The sequence below is a fragment of the Cydia amplana genome, chromosome 4 (assembly GCF_948474715.1).
Source record: "Cydia amplana chromosome 4, ilCydAmpl1.1, whole genome shotgun sequence".
Taxonomy (NCBI): domain Eukaryota; kingdom Metazoa; phylum Arthropoda; class Insecta; order Lepidoptera; family Tortricidae; genus Cydia; species Cydia amplana.
This window is the reverse complement of record NC_086072.1, coordinates 15,997,444-16,020,739: the sequence shown is the minus strand read 5'-3', so window position 1 is coordinate 16,020,739 and position 23,296 is coordinate 15,997,444. Positions and strand designations below refer to the sequence as shown.

General features: G+C 38.7%; 1 protein-coding gene across 2 annotated transcripts in view; it reads right to left on the bottom strand.

The window, feature by feature from the left end:
* Positions 1-615: 615 nt before the first annotated feature.
* The window catches only part of LOC134647303 (RNA-binding protein 38-like), a 34,043-nt gene continuing 11,362 nt past the window's right edge, over positions 616-23,296 (bottom strand). The window contains exons 3-5 of one of the 2 annotated variants that reach the window (XM_063501592.1): positions 5,668-5,737; positions 1,978-2,216; positions 616-1,706 (exon numbers count right to left, since the gene is read on the bottom strand). In XM_063501592.1, coding sequence (XP_063357662.1) covers positions 1,573-1,706; positions 1,978-2,216; positions 5,668-5,737 — 443 coding nt within the window. In that variant the 3' untranslated portion in view covers positions 616-1,572. The remainder of the gene's footprint in view (positions 1,707-1,977; positions 2,217-5,667; positions 5,738-23,296) is intronic. The other variant, XM_063501593.1, reaches the window with a different exon arrangement.

The window sequence follows — 23,296 nt, the reverse complement described above, 5'->3', positions numbered from 1 at the left end:
AGACCGATCACTATAAATGGTCATTACGAGTGACCGGACGCACATTTCAGGCTTTACTATTCTAAGCTACACAATATAAGCAGGTACTTCCCAATTGTTCTATACAACTGTGGGATTCTTAACCGTAAGTTTCGATCTCGTCTTAAGCGTTCTTATAGAACTTCTGGGAACTACCTACCCGAATAAGCTACATTAACTAGTGCTTGACAATGACATTATAGCTTTGGTAAAGTCAAAGATAAGCGTTACATAAAAACATGTGGGTCTTTATATGTCTACATAAATACAATTAAAAGAACATCTTTATTTATATTAAGTACACTGCTTATTCGTATTTTTCCAGCGCTAAAATAGGCCCAGTTCATATGTCCTTTCCTTTCCATGATAAGTAATATTTTTTACGACTGCGATACATGCAGTTGAATTGCAAAGCCATTTCATTTTAATAGCCTCAGATTATATCGGACCGTGTTAAATTATTTACCTTATACCTACGTGCAGTATTGCAGCATGGATTGGAAGCTAGGATAACACTTAATTATTTATTGGATATAACAAGAAGAGGAGGCCAGTTACCGAAACACTTAACACGATTATGGTCACTACTATTTTAGAAATGTCACTTCTACAATATGAATTATGTATTTGGGTATTTTACTGATAAAGTGATAAAGGTATCTACGTAAAATATATGTGTAAATACAATGTGTTAAATCAGGAAGTACATAATATAATTTGAAGACGTTAGCTGCCTTACAGTAAAAATATATCGCAATATTTTGGTAAGACCTTTTATCTCACAAGCTGCAATAGTATGTATTCGATGATAATAATAGTATAGTATATTTTATTGTCATTTAACAGCTGATACGTAAGTTGAAATAAAGTGTGTAGTAATTGTAATGGGTAAGATTATACAATCGTATTAAAATATGATGGAAAATGTACCTAGAAAAGTATATCTAATTAATCTATCAAGTATAAAAAATAGGAAATATGATTTACATAATGTGATGTCAGGAAGAATGAATGAATCAGGCAAGAACTTTGTTTTACAATAATCATCTACGTTTAATACATCAGACATACCGCCGCCTCCGCAGACGTCCGGTTGGTGGATCAACCGTCAGCCATCTTAATCCTACTAACTCACAGCTTTGGTCGTCGCTTATTTTTGGTTGACACCAATTTCTATTGGTACAAGAAATTGTTTAACGTTTAGTCTAAATATTTGGCTTTCCTGTGGTAACAAACAGACCGTTCGACCTCATTTATTCACTCCATAACTTTTATAATAACCTTAGTACTTATAGTATACTATAGGCACTATGATTCCCTAATATTCGTTCGTCCAAAACGGGAACGCTGTCATATTTAGGTACCTATCATCATTTCATCACATTTTAAAATCCTACGTCGTCATTTCCATGGCTACACTGCAACGCTGTCAAATATATAAATTTATTAATCCACTAGCCTTAATAAGATATCCAAAGACTAATTTTGGGTCAGATCTTAAAATGTTCTGGGGCAATGTTGTCATAGTAAGATAGCCACTGTTCTCTTCATTGGTTACTGCATGCGTGCCTCTTGAAGTTGTGGAGGGTAGGAGAGGGGCGGCAGAAGGGGCCCCTGCACTCCTCCGCTAGGCAGCGCGTAGTACGGCGACATGTAGCCGGCTCCGCTGGCCGCCGCCGCCGCAGCTGCTGAAGTCAATGAAAAAAGGGCATTAGAAACAAACTTACCTACCTACATGCACACTAGGTACACTCATTTATTATAAGAATTCGCGTTTAATCCATGAGATTAACGGATGCTGATACGCGGAGTGTCCGGTCTAAATTGGCATCTTTAATGGCGAAAATATATTACCGGCTACTCTTTGGTACTATGCCACGGGAGTATTATATTTAATAGAGTTAGGTGAGTCTTTATTCTGTTGTGTCGTTCAGTCCTGTGCAAGCAAATGAAACTTACCGGCAGCGGTAGCGTACGGGTCGAATCCTGCGGCCGCGTACTGCTGCTGATAGGCCGCGGCGCCCTGCGCGGCAGCCGCCTGGTACTCGTAGAGGTGGTTCGCGGCGGCCATGGCGGCGGCGTGCTGCAGCTGCGGCAGCTGCACCAGCCCGCCGGCGCCGGACGTCACGCCCGCGCCCACGCCGCTCATCGCGCTCATCGTGTACCCCGGCGTGCCGTACACGTATCCCGGCGACAACCTGACCAAACACAACAACTATTGTTAACGCCAGTTTACAGGCATCAAACAACATATGCTGAGGAATAAAATACCCTTTAATCGCCTAAGAAAATATTGTCCAATAAGCAATAAGACCAATGTTTAAAAAAACTGATTTAAAAAAGTTCGTGTAGCTCTATGAAAAATTCTACCAAACAAATGACAATGACCTCCGCAGGGGGGCCTTAACTTACGCAGAGTACTTCGCATATTTGTAAGAGATTTTGGTCGTTGGTCTCAGTCTAATCACTGCAAAACTATTTATCATGACCAAAACAGACTTCGTCGCATTTAACTGTTTTTCGTAGGTATAATCGTTTTCATCTCTTGTCTTAATGCGTATTGGTCGGATTGTGTTGTGGTCGTTAATGTCGTTATGATATGCGAATAAAGGATTAGTATTCCCCAGCGCGTGCTGCTAAATCACCCCAAGATAACCGTTCACAAGCAGTGTACTAGAACGTAGCGCATGTGAAAGATCATCACATTTTAATAATTAATACTGTAAAACAGAACTGTCATCACACTCTAGTACCTAGCCCTGTTTGCAGCGTCGAAACGGCACGAGCAATCTAGTTTTGTTAGGTTAGTAGACATCGATAAACGACTAGAATATAAAACTGTAAGTATGCAACGGATCGGAGCCAGTGGGATGTCGCCGTGGAGGAACCGCCGCCGTGCGTCATTGCCAGAAAAATATTCAAAAAACTATTTAAAATATAGAGCAAGCGGCATCGTCCACTCCGCCTCGCCCGAAATATCCGCATCATTCGTCTTGAATCGTCTTATCGTGCGACGCTCGTGGAGACTCTCGGAATTAAGATTAAGATGCCGCACGTGTCAATTACGAAACGCGAAGGGGTTTTGGGTTCATTAGTGCAGATAATCTACCTCTAATAACTAATCTTAATTGCTACCTACGGTGAAGGTAAATAGTTGGAGAGGGTCCAGAATATATAAATAACACCAAAATGCGGCAAATCGGGTGATGTATTAGACACCTGTACATCATCAGGGACGGCATCGTTCTCTTGCCAGGAGTTAGATTGGTAAATTTATTCATACATTAGGAGGTGTGGAAATAACGTAGAGTTCTCTTGATTCCTTGCGAAGGCGGTCAAGTGTGCATTGGAGTGGTTCTGCTGAGCGGCCCGCCGCGTCAGCATTTTGTAAGGGCTCTCAGGGAGCTACGCTTCTAACAGTCGATGTTGTTGGAACGCGACTTCGCTTCCCTTTCTTTCAGCTAATAGCCGATAGAGAAGGCGATTGATTGTCGTTCGAGATTGAGTCGTTGGGATTATGCGGTCGCAGAGAAGACGCACGGGGCGCATGCGTGGTGCCCGCCCGCCGACACGCTCCGCCCGCCCAACACGCCCACCTGTGATCTGCTATAGCTCTTTGCGAATACTACCTACTTGGTAGTATAAGAATTCTAGTATGTACGGAGTGTTTTGCAAGTTTGACTTGCATAACAAAAAGCTTGCCGAATTTGTGACAATTGAGCAGCCTCTCCTACAAGTCTATAAGAAAATGCAGGGAGTTTATACTCCTTTGATATATGTAATGCGCTGCCACTGGTATATATGTACCTATAGGTAATATACCTAATCCTAAGCCGAGGTGCTTATAGTAGGGTATTTCATAATTAGGAGATATTGAACAAATAATACAAATAAACACTCAAAACACAGCATTTTACACTGGCGGAACATCACACAAGCCCAAAGTATCTAAACCACAAAATAATTTCAAACGATAAACTAACAACCTAACAGAATATACTAGATTCATATAGTTTGGTTTAAAAATTATCACTTAGGTGATCTCTAAAATTATATCGTAGGTATATAGATAATATCTACCCACCCGCTACTTTCGTTAACATCAGTAATTTTATATTGGTAATCATGTCAAATACAGTTGATAGCATGTTAATGACTTTCATAAAGAAGTTAAAGTTAACTTTGCTCTATATGTACATTTGTAAATAAGTAAGGACGTATACGTTTGTATTTGTAAGTGCCAAGGAAAAATAACAAAATGCCATTAATCAAATGACGCTTTTACTTGATTGTTTTTCTATTAAGAGTAGTGTTTCTATGAATAATATATGTTGTGGTGATGTGGCGGGCGTGTTTGATGAGGCAGCATCGAACAGCAAACGGATATAAGTCACGAGCACGCTGAAGGCGCCGTGGATGCAACCCTGACTCGGTGGAGTGGACTTCCCAGTAAAGGACAACACGGCAGCGGCGCGGGCGGCGCGCGCGCATGGCTATTATGCCCTTACCCGCCGACCGCAGAATCAGGCGTTAGGCTCAAGCAAACCAGCATACGTGTAAACCCCGATTACCTACACAAAGGGTTTACGGATCTCGGAGTCACTCTGTTATGCTGGGATGTCTGAGCTGACGCTCGCCTGCGCTCGGTAAGCGACGCTAATATAGGGCCAGGTCGAGAGTGCGTTCACACCTACGCACACACAACGCGCCCTCGACCGACACTGCGAGCCGACGCCGCCCTCCCTATACATTCTTCGTAAGTGTATTAAACGAAATCCACCACCAACAAAAATCAAGTCCAATCAACAAAATGGTACACGAACACGGCATAAAACATAAAAAGTAAATAAATAGAAGTGTCGAGAACGATGCGTATAGGTGTCACTGCGGTGAGCGGCGCCCGCGGCGCTCGCAGCCGGCGCCGCCCATGCTCCGATATAGCATTGTAAAACGTAAACATTAAAAAACCCAATCGACTAAGTCACACCCAAAACGAAAAATCCACTCTCACGCTCACGCTTGCCATAGATACCTATGTGAAATGTTTGATAATTTTTAGTCTAGGTGTGGTCCATCGGCCGCCGCGCCGCTAGCCGTCCGGAGACACCGCTCGCCTCATCTACCGAGACAAAAGTCAGCTCAACAATTGTTTCTTCAATTAATACCACCTGCACACATACCTATACCCTAATTGTCGTAGTTGTCGTCATTATCCCATATTCCAATATCATTCATTATTTTTGACTATTGACTATAGTATATAGATTTCCCATAACTATCTACACCTGACCTGGCGATATCTCGATATGGACTGTTTCAAATTAGTTTAATAATAAATGAACTAAACCAAACTAATGATAAATATGCCTACAAAATTCGTAGGTAGGTACTCGTTTATTAAGCCTCATAGAGAAACAATAAGTACCTATAATAACTAAATCCCTTGTCTAACCGTAATAAGATAGATCTATCACTTATTTTAAGCTTACGGTACTATCGGAAATTGTCCATTGGAGCATCGATATCTGATTTTTGTCTCGTGAGATGTTTAGAGCGGCATGCGGCGCCGCTAGTGCTGGCAAATATTAAAGTGTTGAACCATTGAACATCGATACAGATGATGAAGGCGGGAAGCAAGTCCGCACTTACCCGTACGGAGAGGGCAGCACTGTCTGGTATCCGGCGCGCACGCCGGCCGCCGCCGCTGCCAAACCGAACCCTGCAACAATTCAACCTATTAATAACATGGTAAATGTTACACTAAAAAAATATCTAGCTGACAGAAAAAAGGGGACACTAAATTCCGACAAACATTAGTCCTTCATCATTCTTGTTTTGAAAGTTTTTATAATTATACTATCTTACTTAAGGAAGTGACTAGAGATTTCCACTAAAATATATCACAAAGATATTGGAACACTTCCAAATGACACAAGAGTGAACTTAGCGCAGGCAACGTTTAAATGTTAATTTCTTTTTATTGCATTGTTAAGTCGCCCGAGGCGGCATCTATTTCGGTCGCTCGCCGCCCGCCCGGGCTCCGGCGTCGGCATCCAGGGACATGCTCGCGAGAAGAGAAGACGACAAACGGCTTCTATAAATGGCTTTCAATCGTTGGCACCGCCGACCAATGAAGAGAATGCTCTGAAGCATGCATCTTACATTGATTGACAGCGTGATCCGTCCAAAAAGGCAAAGCTAAGGTATCTAAATGCCTCTGCTTTCGTTGCGCAATTCCAGGTATGCGCTGATTCAAAATAGATAACTAGGTACATACATACCGGTATTAATTCATGCTAACCACTGTCAACCGCGGATTTGGCAAGTACTGCGGGAAGCAAATAACATGTCGCATTTCGGATATGCGCAATCATTATAACAGCGTTGGTAAATCGCTGATTAATGACTAACGGCCAAAAGAGCGTGACCTCTACCGGACTGTAAATATGGTGGCTATTGTATATGGTGAAATTTTCATCGGTGATTACTGCGGATCACATCCGGAATGGCCCGGATGGAGTCGCGGTTCGGCAATCGCGATAATGTCGCTGTAACCTTCCGTGATGCTGTATCTTTCAATAACATCTGAAGCTCAAACAACAACTAAATTAGATCTTTGATATTCCATATGAAATACATAAAAGATTAGGTAACATTGTTTTGGTTAAATGTAAAACTAACCCTTACAATATTCAAGGTGGCATTAAGGATGAATGGATTCTATCAATCGAATTGACAGAAAAACCACAAAGACACCCTCGGAAAGCGCTGGTCGCGTGCTACACGGTAGATACCTACCTACTTACGTGGGTACATACCGTGGCATGGTCTCGTGATGGGCCGCAGCCATTCGATCGATGCCATGCCATTTGACGGCCGAGGTCGAACCACTGTCCACCATAAAGCTTATCTTGATTCATTATTTTTTCCCTTTATTACCATTGTCGTTCAGCCTACATGCAGTGCGTTGTAAGTCCTTTGTTAGCGGCGCGTGACCCAGTTCAATTTCGTCGTAATCGATGTTGGTTTCCATATTCGGTTTAAAAGCTGAATATCAATCATCGATACTGATTAGGATTCAAAAATCTTTAACTAAATTTGGACTAATATATAGGTATGTTGGTATAGAGTATGTAAATTAGTCATACCTGCGTCATAAAATGTGTACACAATGAGAGTAATGACGTGTAATTTGGGACATGCGACTCATGGTTCCCGTAGGTGGAGCAAACAACAGTTTATATTTAATGTTCTTCGCCTGTTTCAGGACGTCTACGTTCTTCGTGAGGGTCGACGAACTGCGAAGCCGACACTAAGAGCTTAAAGTCGCTTGTAAGGATTCTACGGAAATACGATTTTAGACGCAGGCGGATCGAGTGGGGCGGCGATACGAATATCAGTCATCAGCTATCCATATAAGTACGAAGTAATCATTTCGTATACTTTACCTACTAAGTACTACTTCTCTATATTCTAACTAGTAACGTTTGCCAAAATCGGGCAAATATTGAAATCAATCGTCGACACGTCAGGAACAACAATAATTTGTTACGTATGAACCGAAGCGAATAGGGCAATACAGTCATTAATATTGGTTTACGACTTTCAGGAAATGCGTTAAGCTAAAATCGCAATAAAGCCGAGGTAGAGACGTAGAAAACAACCCGTTAAAATTTTAGCACAATATTGCTTTGAAATACATTGTACATGATTGCGATGTCGCGCAAGTTTGCCGGAACGAGAATAGAACTAGACAAGCCGTGGCCCGGTTTCGTTTGACCAAACTGCACGTTCGGAGTGACCGTGTCACTTTTCATGTCTGCTACCTATATCGTAAAACATTGTCCCGATTATGCTTGTCCCCTCTGGAACTTGACATACACATCCCAAACAACTTATAGATGATCTCAGGCCACACATTTTGGGTTGTGTTTGGTTAGCGTTCAAACTAACAGCTCTAGCCTTTACGTGTCTTTGATCCACCTAAGGTGTCGTAACGCAAGCGGCCATCAATCCATCAGGAATAATTATCGCCGACCAGCCTCCATTTACAGGCTCATTAATCGCTCCACGTTTCCGAGATTCGATTACTTTCAGAAAACAACGCGTTGAACTCTATCGACTCCTAAACTTAAACATCGATTTCGCAATGTTTAAGCAAATTATTGTTTTCAATAGTCCCAGTCCAGGTCAAAAGACGCACTTTGAAGTTCGATACAAGCATGTCTTTGTAGGCTGTACAAAAGGTACAGTAATCAAAGCCGGAGCCCTGGCGAGCTGCCAGCTCTGGTGTCGCTGCGGAGGCCGCGACGAGCGACGTTCCCAAAACTGCGTATATTTAGACAAAATAAAGAGCGAGCCGAAGACAAAACGAGACGCAACTCTGTTTTATAAATAACCGCGTCGTTCGCCGGACGCCTCGCTCGGCCAACCTCTGCTCGCCAGCTGTTCTACATAAATAATTATTAAGACACGAAGAAAGCTACGTTTTCAACTTAAAGATCTCTTATCTTTTAGGTGATGGGCTGATGAGTTAGACTAGATTTTTAAGACATGAAAGAAAAAACCACAAACGGAGTGCGTTTCACCCAGAAGCAGGATAGTCAGACACTAACAGTAGTGTACCTCCACGTGTTGGATTGGCACAAATAAAATACCTACTAAATAGGGCACAGAATATTATTGAACTTTACAAGGTACCTACACTTGTTAAGTGTATCAATACATATATCGCAACTTAAGTAGGTATAGGTAAGTAGTAGGTTAGCGAGAGGTCAGCCGCGCGAACGATGGTGATAGGTAACGTCAGCTAGCGAGTAATCTACGAAGGATTATCGGTGGAGCAGGGCTTCGCGCGGAAGTCGCCTGCCGGATCGCGTTACAAAGGCAAAGGGAGCGGAACCTCTACGCTGTCGCTGTCTTATTGTCATGTTTTATTAGCATTTTTCTAGGACCCTTTTACGGTTATTATGATTACTGAATATTAAATTCAATGTGATTGCTGCTTCTCTAAATAATCGTTAAGGAAACAAAGGAGGCTATTCATTCACATTCTTCGATTCTGAAGAATCTGGCAACAACACTCATTTTTAACAATTCCTATGGGCTTAAACAAAAGCCAACTCCCGAGTGTGTGCAACAATTTTAACTGAACTCAACTATTTAACTTCGTACTTAATATCGTTTTTCACAATTATTATAAACCTGGTAAATTAATGCAAGAGTAGACACATATTCAAGAGTATGTAACCGTGTCAACAAACTGCAGTAGGTACCAGATACTTGGGACGTATGCCATATGTCAGTTGACACGGAAGATATTCGAGGTAAAATGTATTAACGCGAAAATCCTGTTTTACGTCAAGGAAATTTTAACGTTGAATGAATGTTTCACGTTGAATGAAAATTTAATTACAATTTTCACTTAGATAATATTAGCAAATAAATTAGCGCTCTAGAAATTGAAGTGGCCAGATATGACAGTATGACTAATCTCACTTCCTCTTGGCAATTATCTGATGCATTCCGTAAATAGGCCAATTCGTGGCATATAAAGGACATTTGCAAGCAATTCTCGTTGTATGCTCAGCTTTATAATTTTTGCTTATTACCTAGCGAAGAATTTGTGTACAAAGTAGGTACTGCTTTAGAGTTGCGGAAATGTAAATATGTAGTTTTTATGCGTGATAAAATGTATGGTATTCACGATTCTAATGTAATAGAAATGATTTTACGGTTGGGATCACAGCCAAGCTGCCACGCGGTGTAGTAATTACACGTTTCCGCCGTGCACAATAAAATACAGATATGAGATATAATGAAGCAGCAATGCGGCTCTACTGCGGACCGGTGGTAATGTTAGCGCGTCTTTAAATGGCATATATTCATTAAAAAAATATGGGACTAAGTATATTACACAAAAAAATTAACTGATATTAGTTATGGAAAAATTTACAAGATTTGGTACCCACGAGTATACCTAGGTACATGCAACAATAAAGTAATATATTACTTTAATAAATTAATATATTACTTTATTGTTGCATGTACCTAGGTATACTCGTACTTACTGCTAAAAAACCGGCCAAGTGCGAGTCGGACTCGCGCACGGAGGGTTCCGCACCATCAACAAAAAATAGAGCAAAAAAATCGTGTTTGTTGTACGGGAGCCCTCCTTAAATATTTATTTTATTTTATTTTCAGTATTTGTTGTTATAGCGGCAACAGAGATACATCATTAGTGAAAATTTCAACTGTCTAGCTATCGCGGTTCATGAGATACAGCCTGGTGACAGACGGACGGACGGACGGACGGACAGCGAAGTCTTAGTAATAGCATCCCGTTTTTTACCCTTTGGGTACGGAACCCTAAAAATGGAATAAATGAAAACCCCGACACACTCTTGCACTTAATAGAATCAATGCTGCAAACCCATAGAAATGTAATTTAAGAAATTACTAAATTAGAGTATGACGGTATGACGATAACTGGCGGCAGAATCACGCGGGTGGAGATGTGTAGAGTGTCAATTATGGCTTCGCTTCATATATACAATTACAAGTTGGCGCAGTATCGACCCGCGCCACGCTCATTAGCGGATTAATACGTTATAGATACTATCGGAAGGCTCGGAAGCCTGTAAAATTTGTGACTAGACTACCTATGTAAAACGACGATGAATACAGTCATCACTAAGGCGGTAAACTAATATGAAATTGGATACAACATTGTATCAGCCGCTGATCGGAAAGGAAAAAGTAAAAAATAAACCTTATGTTTGTTTTTATAATTTATAACTGAAGTATGAATTAAGTTTGTAGAATGATCAGGATGAATCATCTGCATATATTTTGTGACAAATTAATTACATAACGGCGGAAATAGCTAATTAATACCCAAAGGATTTAATATAACGCTAAAGGTTAACTTCACATGTAACTTTATTTGACGTTCATAAGCGCATTGTAATTATGCCTACTTGAATAAACTATCTTTTATCTTTATCTTTATCATGCGTGTTTCTAAGTTCAATAAATGCAAGCAAGTAAGCTAAGTAAGAATAATAAAATAATGATTGGTCGTTCCCCAATGCGCAGTGAACGAAACGACCGTTTGGATATCGATCGCGGCGCGTGCGGTGCTACCCATCAGTGCACAGCCCAAATCCCACACCCAAAACAATACATTACTTCCAGTTCACCAACGGGTTCCGCAGTACCTAACGCCAAAGTCACTGTTACTTATGTTGGCAGTGGCGTAAAATAGAAATAAATAGAATGACATTAATTGGTGAAGCTAGTAGACTAATTAGCTAGCCAGGGTTTTTTTAGAGGGGTGTGGTTTTAATGTCGTGGACATTAACACTATTTAAAACTTAAATAGATAAGTTATTTAAAAGCCCAGACATTCCTGGTAAATAAATAATGAAAAAGCACACTCTTGATACCTAATTCATAAATTTCATTCAAAGTGGGTAAATCGGTTAAAATTAATTTCAGGAGACATTAATTGTGCTAGAATGAGTCATTACCTACACTACGGAATTTTTTTTACAACGACGCGTGTACACTCTGTATTAAAAATATATATGTCATTGTTATAGGTAGGTAGGTGTAACTTATCACACACGGGTACTAGGTCAGCATTACAGAACCCTAAAAACTAGTGCGGGGATAGTCCTGTACGACGTCCACGGACGAGGGGCGGCGCATGCATAAGTAATGCACCGGCGAAGAGCAGGCACGCGAGCGCCCAACAGGGACGAGCCCCTGCCACAAAGGGCTTAAGCTTAAACTCTTCATTAGTCAGTGATGACTGGATGCGTGCCTCTCGAAAATTCGCGCCTCGGTGCCCAGAGACCCAAGCAGAGCGATGGTTTCAGTGAGTATGCCAAACGTATGTAGTAAATTATTTTTTTGTAAATAATTGGTCATTTTCAGATCTATTTGAAGTACTACTTAAGTAGGGTAAACTTCCATTAGTACAAACTAAAATAAGTACATAGATTAGCGCATATATATTTTCAGGATTATTTATCATCACCATTGCATATAACGAGCTCGGTTTGATCTTGGTCAAGGAATCAAGAGATGCTGTGCCCGCAATTTTTTCCGTTGTATATATGTATATACGTTAAATTGTTGTTAAATGGGCTTTTTCTAAAATAAATATCGAAAACCCGTTTCTTTCAAATCTGGACTTTCTTGGGCTCATTCTCCATCCCACCATTAAAAAAAGATGTCCCAAAATGTCCATTCCATTACGTCACGTTTTTAGTATGAGAAAAATTTTCACTTGTATGTAACGTGACGTAGTGGAATGTACAATTTTCATACAAAATTTTGGGACAATTTTTTTTATCATCAGGATTGAATATGCTAGTGATTCTGAGTTGAATGAACCCAAAAACACCAGGATCTGGGAGAATCGGGTTTTCAATATTTATTTTAGAAAACGCCCAAATATTGTTGTCCGTTGTTATTACAAGAATAGTAAAATTAATCAAATATGTATCTAAACTCAATAATTCAAAGAAGCGCTGGTGGCCTAGCGGTTGGAAGGTCAGATAGCAGTCGCTTTCGTAAAAACTAGTGCCCACGCCAATTACTGGGATTAGTTGCCAAGCGGACCCCAGGCTCCCACGAGCCGTGGCAAAATGCCGGGACAACGCGAGGAAGATGATGATGTAGTCTAAACTCAATACACGATAAAATATTTCCTTTCAAAAAATAGTCCCAGCTTTTATAGTCTAAAATTATAGTGGCGCTCCAAATGACAACAATTTCGACAAGGCGTAGTTCTGGGCAGGTGTGAATCGATTACCGCAGCGCTCGCTCCACTATATAATTCATACCGTCACCTTGTCTGTTTGGACAAGTGCCCCGCCGGCCTTCATCAACAACATACAATAAAACTTTAACAATGTTTTCATAATCGACGCTACTGAAATCGCCAGAGCCTCTACCATCAGTTGCCAGAGTATTTCTCACTTACTTTATGTGAATAAACGTGCCTCATGTCACGTTTTACGTTTCTTTACGGTCTAATGTGCCTAACTTCACTCCACTAGAAACGATGCTGTCCCTTTCTAAGTATACTAAAAAACAGTACAAGAATTATATCGGAGCATTGTACAGCGCCCAGAACCTAAAGAACTAAATATCAAAGTAACCTACCGAAAACATCGAAGTTTGCAAATTGCTGGCATCTTTCTCTGTCAGTCTAATTACTCCTTAATTAGAGTAAAAGAGAAGCATGCCCGCATATTGCGAACTGTGAAATGTTTTAGCTGTTTCTATGGTTTCTAATAGGGTGATCAAAAACATAAATGTGAAATGAGAGCCAAGTCCAATATTTAGAATATGCCTCGGTGTTGATTTTGCGGAAAAAAGAATTGATATCTAGGTATATGGGTGCCGAGTTCTAGTTCGCTTGTGATGTAATTAAATTTCAGGATTTTACTTGACTAGTTTTTACGTACACGCTATATTATATTTGTCTATGTTACTTGTCTAAGAATTTAGTTTGTTGGTATAAAAACTAGACAAGACAAATTCTGAACTTTAATTTCATCCCAAGCGAACTAGGACTTGCACCCAGGGTAATTCGCCAGTGACTGGCCAGCTGGCCACCTTAAACTAATGATGAATTCTATTCACCTATAAACAGAATTCAATTTAGTAGTTTCAATAACTGATGGTCAGCTTGCAATAACTGGCCACCTAATACTAAAATGAATTCTGTTTATACGTGAATATAATTCATTTTTAGTTTAGGGCCAGTAACTGGCAAATTACCCCGTATAGGTATAGATTTCAATTCGTTTTCCGGCGAAGTCAACAACGACGCATATTTTTTATAAGTACCTAGTATTGAACTTGACTTTCATTTAAAATTTATGTTTTTAATGCGATATCATTACTTTTTGTACAGAAATTATTAGTATTCATCATAGTTGATTTCGAAACTAACATTTATTTCTATTTAACAATTATTTCTAGTTAATATAACACATTAGCCGCTGAGTCGCCAGTTCTCTTTTAAACTTGGCTTGACACGCTACCCGCCATTCTTGAATTTGTGCGAGCTATTTTGTCACTTTTTACAGATTCAACCTTCATTCTACAATTTTTAAAGATTTGACGTTGCCATAGTTACGAAAATATTAAACATATCAATGTTAGTAAACAATGTATAAACAGTGCTGTGTTCAAGAAAAAAATGCAAAATAATATATGATAAATACGTAAACACCATTAATAATCGTGTTAGAATTATACCTTTGCGTGTTAAAAAATATGAAGCAAATTATACAGGCTACTTTTGGCTACATAAATAAGATTATTATGTACTTATGTTGAAAATAGTACACACATGAGAAGAAATCTGTATTAAAATAGGTATGTATATATGTTAGGTCTTGCCCTGGCCTCGCTTTGTGTAGGTTGCTGTACATGCCGGCGTACTAAGTAAGTAACATTATACGGCCTTAACAGCGATCTAAATTTTATGGTACCTAAATGATCTCGATCTTAGCACTTTCAGTGCCAAGCGCCCCTTCCCAATACAAAATGAACCCACTCAGCCGGTTTTTGGGCAGTGAATGTGTTAAACCTTATTTTAATTTTCAGATTGTGAACTACCAGCAAAAAATGTTAAGTTTTATATTTCCTGTTGCCAAACTGACGAGACATGAAACATCATCACCACACACATGAAACATCGAACTGAACTTGAACATCGGGAAATAATATATAGGTACAGAAAAATAAATAAACTCACAGAACATTTGTATGTTTTATTTTATTTAAGATATAAAATAAATAGGTAATAATATAAAAAATACGTAGGAACTCTCTCTGTGTACATATAAACAATAGGTCTTGCAGTAAGTATGTATATTGTGTTACTATGTGGTATGTGCACCCGGCAACAACAACACAACATGCCTATGTAATGTACCGCTCCTTGACATCATCATCTTCCTCGCGTTGTTATCCCGGCATTTAGCCACTTGCCAACTAATCACTTCTACAATGCATACAACAATGAACGATCTGCTTGCACGCATGTACCGCTGGATGCCATCCGGGTTTGTATGGAAATGTTGTTTTCAATCATAGGTTCATGCCTAAAAGCAAAAACTGCTCGTATGTAGTGTGATCTTTGCAAATGTACTTAACTAAACAGCAGAAATAGGAGTAAATATAACTCATTACCTTTGTATCAAATCAGCCTTTTTTCGAGCTACTAATTGATTTATTCCGTATAGTTTTGCCTGGAGTTCACGTACTGATATAAATAAATACATACTACGTTGAAAATTGCAAAGATAATCGTGAAAAATATGTTTATTTGTTGTGTTTACAAGTTGACAGAAATGTAACGTCGAAAACGCACGTATTTTTCGATGACATCTGTCACGTTTATTCGCGTAAACGGCGTAAAGTAATTAACTTGTATAATTCTGGCTCAGTTTTCTTTACATAGTTAGAAAGAGAGCGTTTTAGGTGTGAAGTTAGGCATGGATAGAAAACTTACGTAAAAACGTTAGGAACTCATGGTACCAGTTGAAATTTTTAGTTCTTTAAGTGACCGGTAGAGGCACTGTACAAATACTCCATACATTTTCCTTAACGTTCTCACTATCGACTGTCATTTACGGAACTCATGGTAGTGCTTCAGGGCACCGCGTAGGCATCGTATGCAACCACTAGCATGTTTAGACGATGGTAATACAGTAAAAAATGTTTACACCATAAAAATATGGTAAATAGTTTTACGATAACTATCTTGTTTTATTCTTTCAGTATTCATGTAGGTAAGTAAATATGGAGCAGCTAGTCAAACAACGGCCGTACATCGACAATCGAATTCAATGTCGGTTGAACTACAGGCGCTCCGTAACGGTGACACGCCTGACGGCGGCGATAACCATATATTCATAGTTTTTATATGTTATCTATCGCATAGGTTGGGTAGGATATATAGATGTCAATACGTATGGCGTGAATTCTAAAACGTTAGCAACAAACCATTATGACTAGCTGATAACATAGGAAATATTGTCTTCGATACCGCGATAGTTAGTTAAAATAAAACGATTTTAACGGATTATATTCATTATACGAGATATATTCCGTTAAATAAGTTTTTTTTATACCATATCTTAAATGTAGGTATATTTTTATTAATACATATGTGAAATGTATAAATGATGTTAGTTGCTGATAGCTAAAAATACACAGTTGATTAATTATTTCCCAACTACACGAATAGTTTACAGCTAACAACTGCATCAGTCTGTTTCGATAGAGCGGCCGCGATCCGTTGATGCCCCGCTTAACCAGATTAACGCATATTTATTTTGGCGCGAACACTATGCGCGAGCGGCGAAGACAGACACGACTTTACTCCTCCATTAATGCTGCTAACAGTAACAAATCGATTCCCCCAAAAAAACCTACAGAATAGAGCGTAGATATTAGTCCGATAGCAACTCAAAAAGCAACAGTCAATCAATATTCCCTTCAACTGAATCGTTATATTCGTTTTTTGAATACTGTTCAGAAACCTTCTTCCCATTGTGCGATATTCAAATCACGATTTTACAAAAATCCAATGTCAAACTCTGATAATCTTATCCCTGTTTATCAAAACTAACAAATGTCTTGCTTACCAAGCGTGTACATTTGTATGCAACTAATTTACATTAAAAAACGTGCTCTTATTTTCGTTGGAGACAAAAAATCGCAGGTACAGAGGACATTGAAGGGGAGCCGGGTGCGCATGCGCTCATTCATAGAGAAACCCCTCTAAAATAACGGTAACTACCCCGAGGCTGCGTCGCTGGCGATGGCGGATGAAACGGTTGCGCTAAAACCGGACTCGTTTTAACGGACTCTGTTCCCACTGGGCCCCTATTGATCATGTGACAGCACAAAACCTAGGTACAAGAATCGAGTTTCGAGGACCTGAATTTGGAATAAGGCTAATTGTGTTGATTCTTTCTCACGTTGGGAAGGTAGCATTGATAAAAGATGTTGTAACTCGACCATGACTACAACGTCCGTTGAAATCTCGCAAACATGTCGTTTTGTTAGTTTTTGATTCGCATCGCACCCCTCTAGCTCTTTGGATACTAAACTGTGAGGAAACGACTTAGGCAGTAAACCGTTCTTCCCAGCGCAGTTCTAAATTTCGGAAGGGTTCTGTAAACAAACTCGTAAGTCTCAGCCATGCAGTTACCGTAGACTAAACAGGGTATTTTGGCGGCAGATCCAATGCGTTTATCCAGTTCTGACATTATGTCGGTATTGTTCTCGAAACTGTTTAACTTATAAGTCTTATAACGCTTTGAAGATAGCTACTGCAATACGTCGTCTTACGTGTATGTTACGCGGCCATCTCTGATAGATCAAATAGGTACTTACGAAACAAAGTTATTGTAAATCTGCATTCAACATTTTTTTTGTTTGATGCCTGCACCTACTACTGTTGCTATTTAACCTCATGGTTGACTGGTAGAGAATGCCTTTAGGCATTAAGTACGCCATTTTTACTTTATTATATTGTGCAATAAAGTTTAAATAAATAAAATAACAAAGCCTATATAAACCTACACTCAACTTGACTCTACATTTAAATACCTATACATATTTCAACAAACGTAATTTCTGGAATTTTACACGTTCCGAGATTGGTCTATCTGGGATCTTTAATTACACATGGAACTTTTTATTATCAACTGCCAAATGATTCCCTATCACCGGAACACAAGCGCGATCGATAAGGTTCATGGATGACCCCACCGTAACTAGGGCCGCGTCACATACGTTTTCGTTAGGGCTGCCGATGCGTGGACAATGTAGGAAAGCTTGCGCCGGAGCATATGGCGGGGCCGGTAGACCACGGCCAGGTGGCCCGGTGTCACGCGCGCCTGCGCCCATTGTGTACACTGTTACCTAAAAGGCCGTATATGTAATTAAAAATCCCGTAAATATACGACGTTATAGCTCCGTACACGGCCCCGAGCGGCTTTCAATGTGTGCACTACCCGACACGTCGCGGAACAATACTGCGACCTCCACAATAAACATGCATATGACGAGGATCCATTCAGTCGTTCTGAGACACTTCGTTGGTAAAACTGTAAACAGTCCCTGGCGGTTTTTTATTCAATCTCCATAAGTACAATATCAAATGGTGCCTGATTTGATATTTCTGGCAAAAAACTTGCTCTACCCTATTTGTAATCTATTGTACACAATGATTTAAAATAATGTAGAAGACACGTTGTACATAACTTCAAGAACGTAGTGAAGTATGTACATAACTTCAAGAACGTAGGTTGTAAGTAGTTATGTAGGTTGTCGGATCCGAATTATACGTATCGGTCACAAGTCAGAACTGTGATCTCTACTCTATACCAATCTAATCTCTTACGCAATCTTTCATCGCTTTATGGTCCATTCTGAACGCCTCATTTCTCGCGTAACCATAATGCCACAACCGTTACTTAAAAACGACCTTCTTCCACTTTAATTAAGATCAAATCCGCAAATCACGACACGTACCGTAACTGCGTAATTCTATACAACGCCAAATTAAAGAGGAGCCAACTTAGCATGGCATTGTCAGTCGTCAATTTAATCCAATGCCCGTGTACGTACGGAAGTGTATTATGACCTGTCATTCTTATTACCTCACACTCCAGATCACTTGCTTACTATGAGCCATCGCTCATTAAGGTTTTGTATTACTCGTGCAAAGCCGGGGTCGCACATTATAGAATAAAATGGTGGCAAGATGCATTTGTGGGGTGGGCTGGGGTATTAAAAGTGAAGTGCCTATGTATTTACATTACACTTATGACAGTAAGTCACGTAAGTAACGCATTATAATGCGGAGTCTTTGGTAGGAAATCTACACCTCACACGGACGGCCCTGTAATGCACTGATGGTCAAAGCAATTTTGTTGACTTTATGCCAGCAAGCGCAACCGCCAGCGTACAAATTGATTGCAGAAAACGCATTTAATTAATTAATGTAGTCGTTAATGCAAGTGGTCTCATAAGGTCCCTGTCTGAAAAGTGATAAACAGTAAGTATATTATGCAAATATCTAAACGTCAATATCTCACAATACGTTTAGATATGACGAGAGACGGATAAAAACCCCACGACTGACTTATCTAAGTTCATATTACATTTATATTGAAATTGTATGATACTTACCTACAGAGAACAAATTAATCAGACAGGAAAAATAAACATATACCTATTAATCACAAGACAGACAATATTGGTTTTTGGTGTTGTAACACGCAACATTGTAACCAAAAAGGGTGATTTCAGGTAACGGGGGGTTGTCGCCCGCAATCAATTAGCGGGCGTCGTACACCGAGCACTTCCGTTTCCGAGCGTTTAGGGACATCCGGCGGAGAACCATGTACATTGGTTTGATTGGTTGCGCGAACGCGGGAGAGTATTCTCAGGTTAACCAGAGTAACTTGACCTCCAAAGGATTCCCTCTATCTTAGCGCTCTACCGGTCTAAAAGAGCTCGGGGTCCGCTTTTGGCAAGGCAACCCAATCGCAAAAATCTGTGCTTCCACAGATTTTACGAAAGCGACTGCAATATGAACATCCGAGACAAGACTTTCCAGACGTGAAAGTAGGCATAGACACGATTTTTTCCTGTAGCAAAGACGACTAAATATCAAGTAATAATTTAAATTTAAATAATGGAATCTCTATTACTTGAAAGTTTTACCACTGAACCACCAGCGGTGGTAGACCCTTAACTTCGCAGACTCGGTAAACATTTAGAATGATACCCCAGTTGCGCGGTTTATCTGAACACAATCACAAAACTGTCAGGTTTTAGAGGTGTTTTTAGTGTACCTAAGTATTGGCAGCACCTATTCATTTGTCTTATTGGGAAGTACAAGTACTTATAATTATCAACTCTTATGATTTGCTTAATGTTACTAAGTGCCAAATTTTCGTAGTTTCTTATGATCAATTCCAAATTGAATGGTATGAGATATATGTAATTCAAAAATGGATACTGGCAATTGATTGAGATATTTATACTCGTATAAGAGTCTATGTGTATATTACCTATTATACTGAAGCGCATTTACTAAATAGGTAAGTTGATACCTAATATTTCACATATTTTCTAGGTCACTAGAAATCGGCATCAGAGTCCAACTCATGGCAAATATAGCAGTTAATCTAGTCCTAATTTTATCCACTGCGCTATCTCCTGATAACGCTTGATTTATTATTAAATCCTCAACCGCAGGTGAATTCGCAGATATGAGTAATTAGATTGACTGTTATCGGTTTATTAATTATACGATGCTATAAGCTGTATACCAAAATATAAAAACCTTGCGGAATAAGGCCAGACAAAAATCTCGGTTTAAACAACCACTGCTTTTAATCGAAATCATTAAGAAATGTTTCGGATAAAACAAATAAATATCTATTACAAATTAAGTTGTCCATTACATATTTCATTGAAACTTTAAAACGTTACCGCATAAATAAGTAATGTTTAAGTAAAGCTTGCGACACATGTACACTGACCCCCGCGAAGCATTGTCTCACACACGGTGTATTTTTTGTCAAGAGAGAAGATAAAAAAAGGATCATGTGCTTGCTAGAAAAAACGTTCCTTCTACAAACAGCTGAGCGATAAGGTTGCGCGCTAACGAAATCAACTAGCATACACGTTTTGTTCGTTAATGATCTACTGAGTTAAGTTATGGGGTACCTACTGGATTCTTTAGCATTTAGCATAATGTTTACTTTATTATAGGAATATTTAAACTCTGGAATATTGTTTCAATTTAGTTAATTGTGAAACACTACATATTATAGGTCTCCACAATGTTGTTACTTACAGATAAAATAAAATATGTATGTGGGGATTGTGGGGTATTGTTTAGTTATGATGCAAGGTAATAGATTAGACACCAGTGTGCTTAGACTTAGAGAACATGAGAATGGATGAACATGGAATGATTAATTGGATGTATAGCTATAGCTATAGGCTTATCTGCAATTTATAGCGTATGGGTTTTTCACTGCCTACCTGTTTCCATCCAATCAATAAATGGAAAGTGTTAGTTACTAAGTTATGGCACTTCATTATCAAAAGTTGATAAGAAATTAAGAACCTAAATAAGTTTTTGGCAAAAAAATCATTTTTGGTACTTACAAGCTTTTATCGCTGACTGTACTTTTCTTAAGACTAGGGCTTGCAATTCGAATATTCGAATTTGTCGAATATTCGACCTGTTTTGATATTCGAATATTCGGCCGCTCACAGGTTTCGAATATTCGAATATTTTTTATTACTATAAAAAATCTATTTCATCCGTTGTAGTTACAGTTTCTGTGTGTTTTCCGGGTATTTACAGTGAATGAGGAACGGTAGGTACTCAAATACAAAGGAAATAATATATTTTACTGTATTCCTCTCGATAAACTTCGCGAATACAGTGAAACCTAACTCAATTCCAAATCAAAACATATGTTATTTTTTAAGCTTTAAGTAAAGTGTCATTATGTTTATTCAGTACAAGCGTACGTTAAGCGAATTTTTGAAGTCTAAACCTTGCCACTTATCGCAATTCTCAAATTTGATTATACCAAACCTGCCCAACTAGGTAATCTAACCATGCACCTTTAGCTGACGAATAATCCACCCAGTAGTCAACTAACTTTTTCCCTTAAATATTCCAATATTATATAATTAGCCGACCATTGGGAATAAAAACTTGCCAAAACAAATAAAGTCAATAAAGATTCAAAATACAATGGAAGTAAAGGCCTTTTTACAGGCCTCTGAGTCAGTACAAGTTAATTTAAATCGGAAAATAATTACCTACTAAAAAAAATATCTTACATACCTAGGTGTTTGGATGGTTAAAGTTATATTATTTCACGCAACGACGCATTTATAATAAAAGTTTTATCTAGAAATATTGAATACGTTTAATTGTGGCGTTTTACTTGTTTTTATAAATGTGGGCAATGTGGGCATCTCATAGTAGGATGATAAAATCTAGTCAATTAAGTGGATTTCTGCAAAAATATCGTTAGTTTTAGCAATATGTGAAAAAAGCTTTTGAATAAAACGATAATATACCGATTTCTCGTTCCTTTTGTTATTTTTTATAATATTCGGATTATTATTCGAATATGTCGTCCGAAAAAGTCGAATATTCGAATACCTGAAAGTTTCGAATATTTGCAATCCCTACTTAAGACAGACAACTATGTAATACTCATCGAGACAATTCCAAAAACCCCTAACACAATTAGGTTGCGTTGTTTCATTACAGAGTTCCTATGGCCACCTCCTGTCTCCATCATCAGATCAGCTCGATGGTACCATAATATTGCATTGTCACCCGACTTACATGTGTATGCAAAATTTCAGCTCAATCGGAAACCGGGAAGTGGATCAAATTTAACTTGCAAGATTTGATTACTTACAGACAGACAACGGGACAGGTGAAAGTAAATAAAAGCTTGTAAATAATTGTACACATCGTGATTACTGTATTTATACACAATTTTACTACTCATTCTAACTAATCAATTCATTGTGTATCTTAACTTACATCAAATAACGTATATAGACGTCATGTGTAAAGTTTTGAAATAATTAAACAATCACTAATTATTTAAAATAGAAAACTAAATACAGGTAAATGGTTTTTTGATTTCATTATTTTAATCTTACGTTTTAGCGAAATGTAAATATCTATAGGTATTATTATTATGCTTCGCCTCTAAGCTTATCTTTATCATATAAAGCTGAGTGGGCTAAATATCTATCGCAAACAATATTATATACTTAATCATTCGATTGTTTCTGATTACAACCCGCAACTAGATTTGATACAAATTGTTACGAGTATATTACCGAAGTTCTACGACTTGGTCGAACAAAAGTACCTACGATTGTTTATTTGTTTATTTTATTTACAATTAGTACTAACAGTTAAACCTTACGTACTAATCGGTGTTGAGTTACTTAAGTCTAACATGCAGACAGGTACTCAATTAAGATGGATTAAATTACAATATATTACATGGGGGATAAAACTAATTACAATTGCAATAAAAATTAATTACCATAAATTACTATAAATTAAATAAAAAACAGGTCCAGGAGCAAAATGTCAGAAATTAATGTTAATTCTATTAGACTATGGAGCTTTTCGCCACTATTGACTCAAGGTAACGGTTGGATA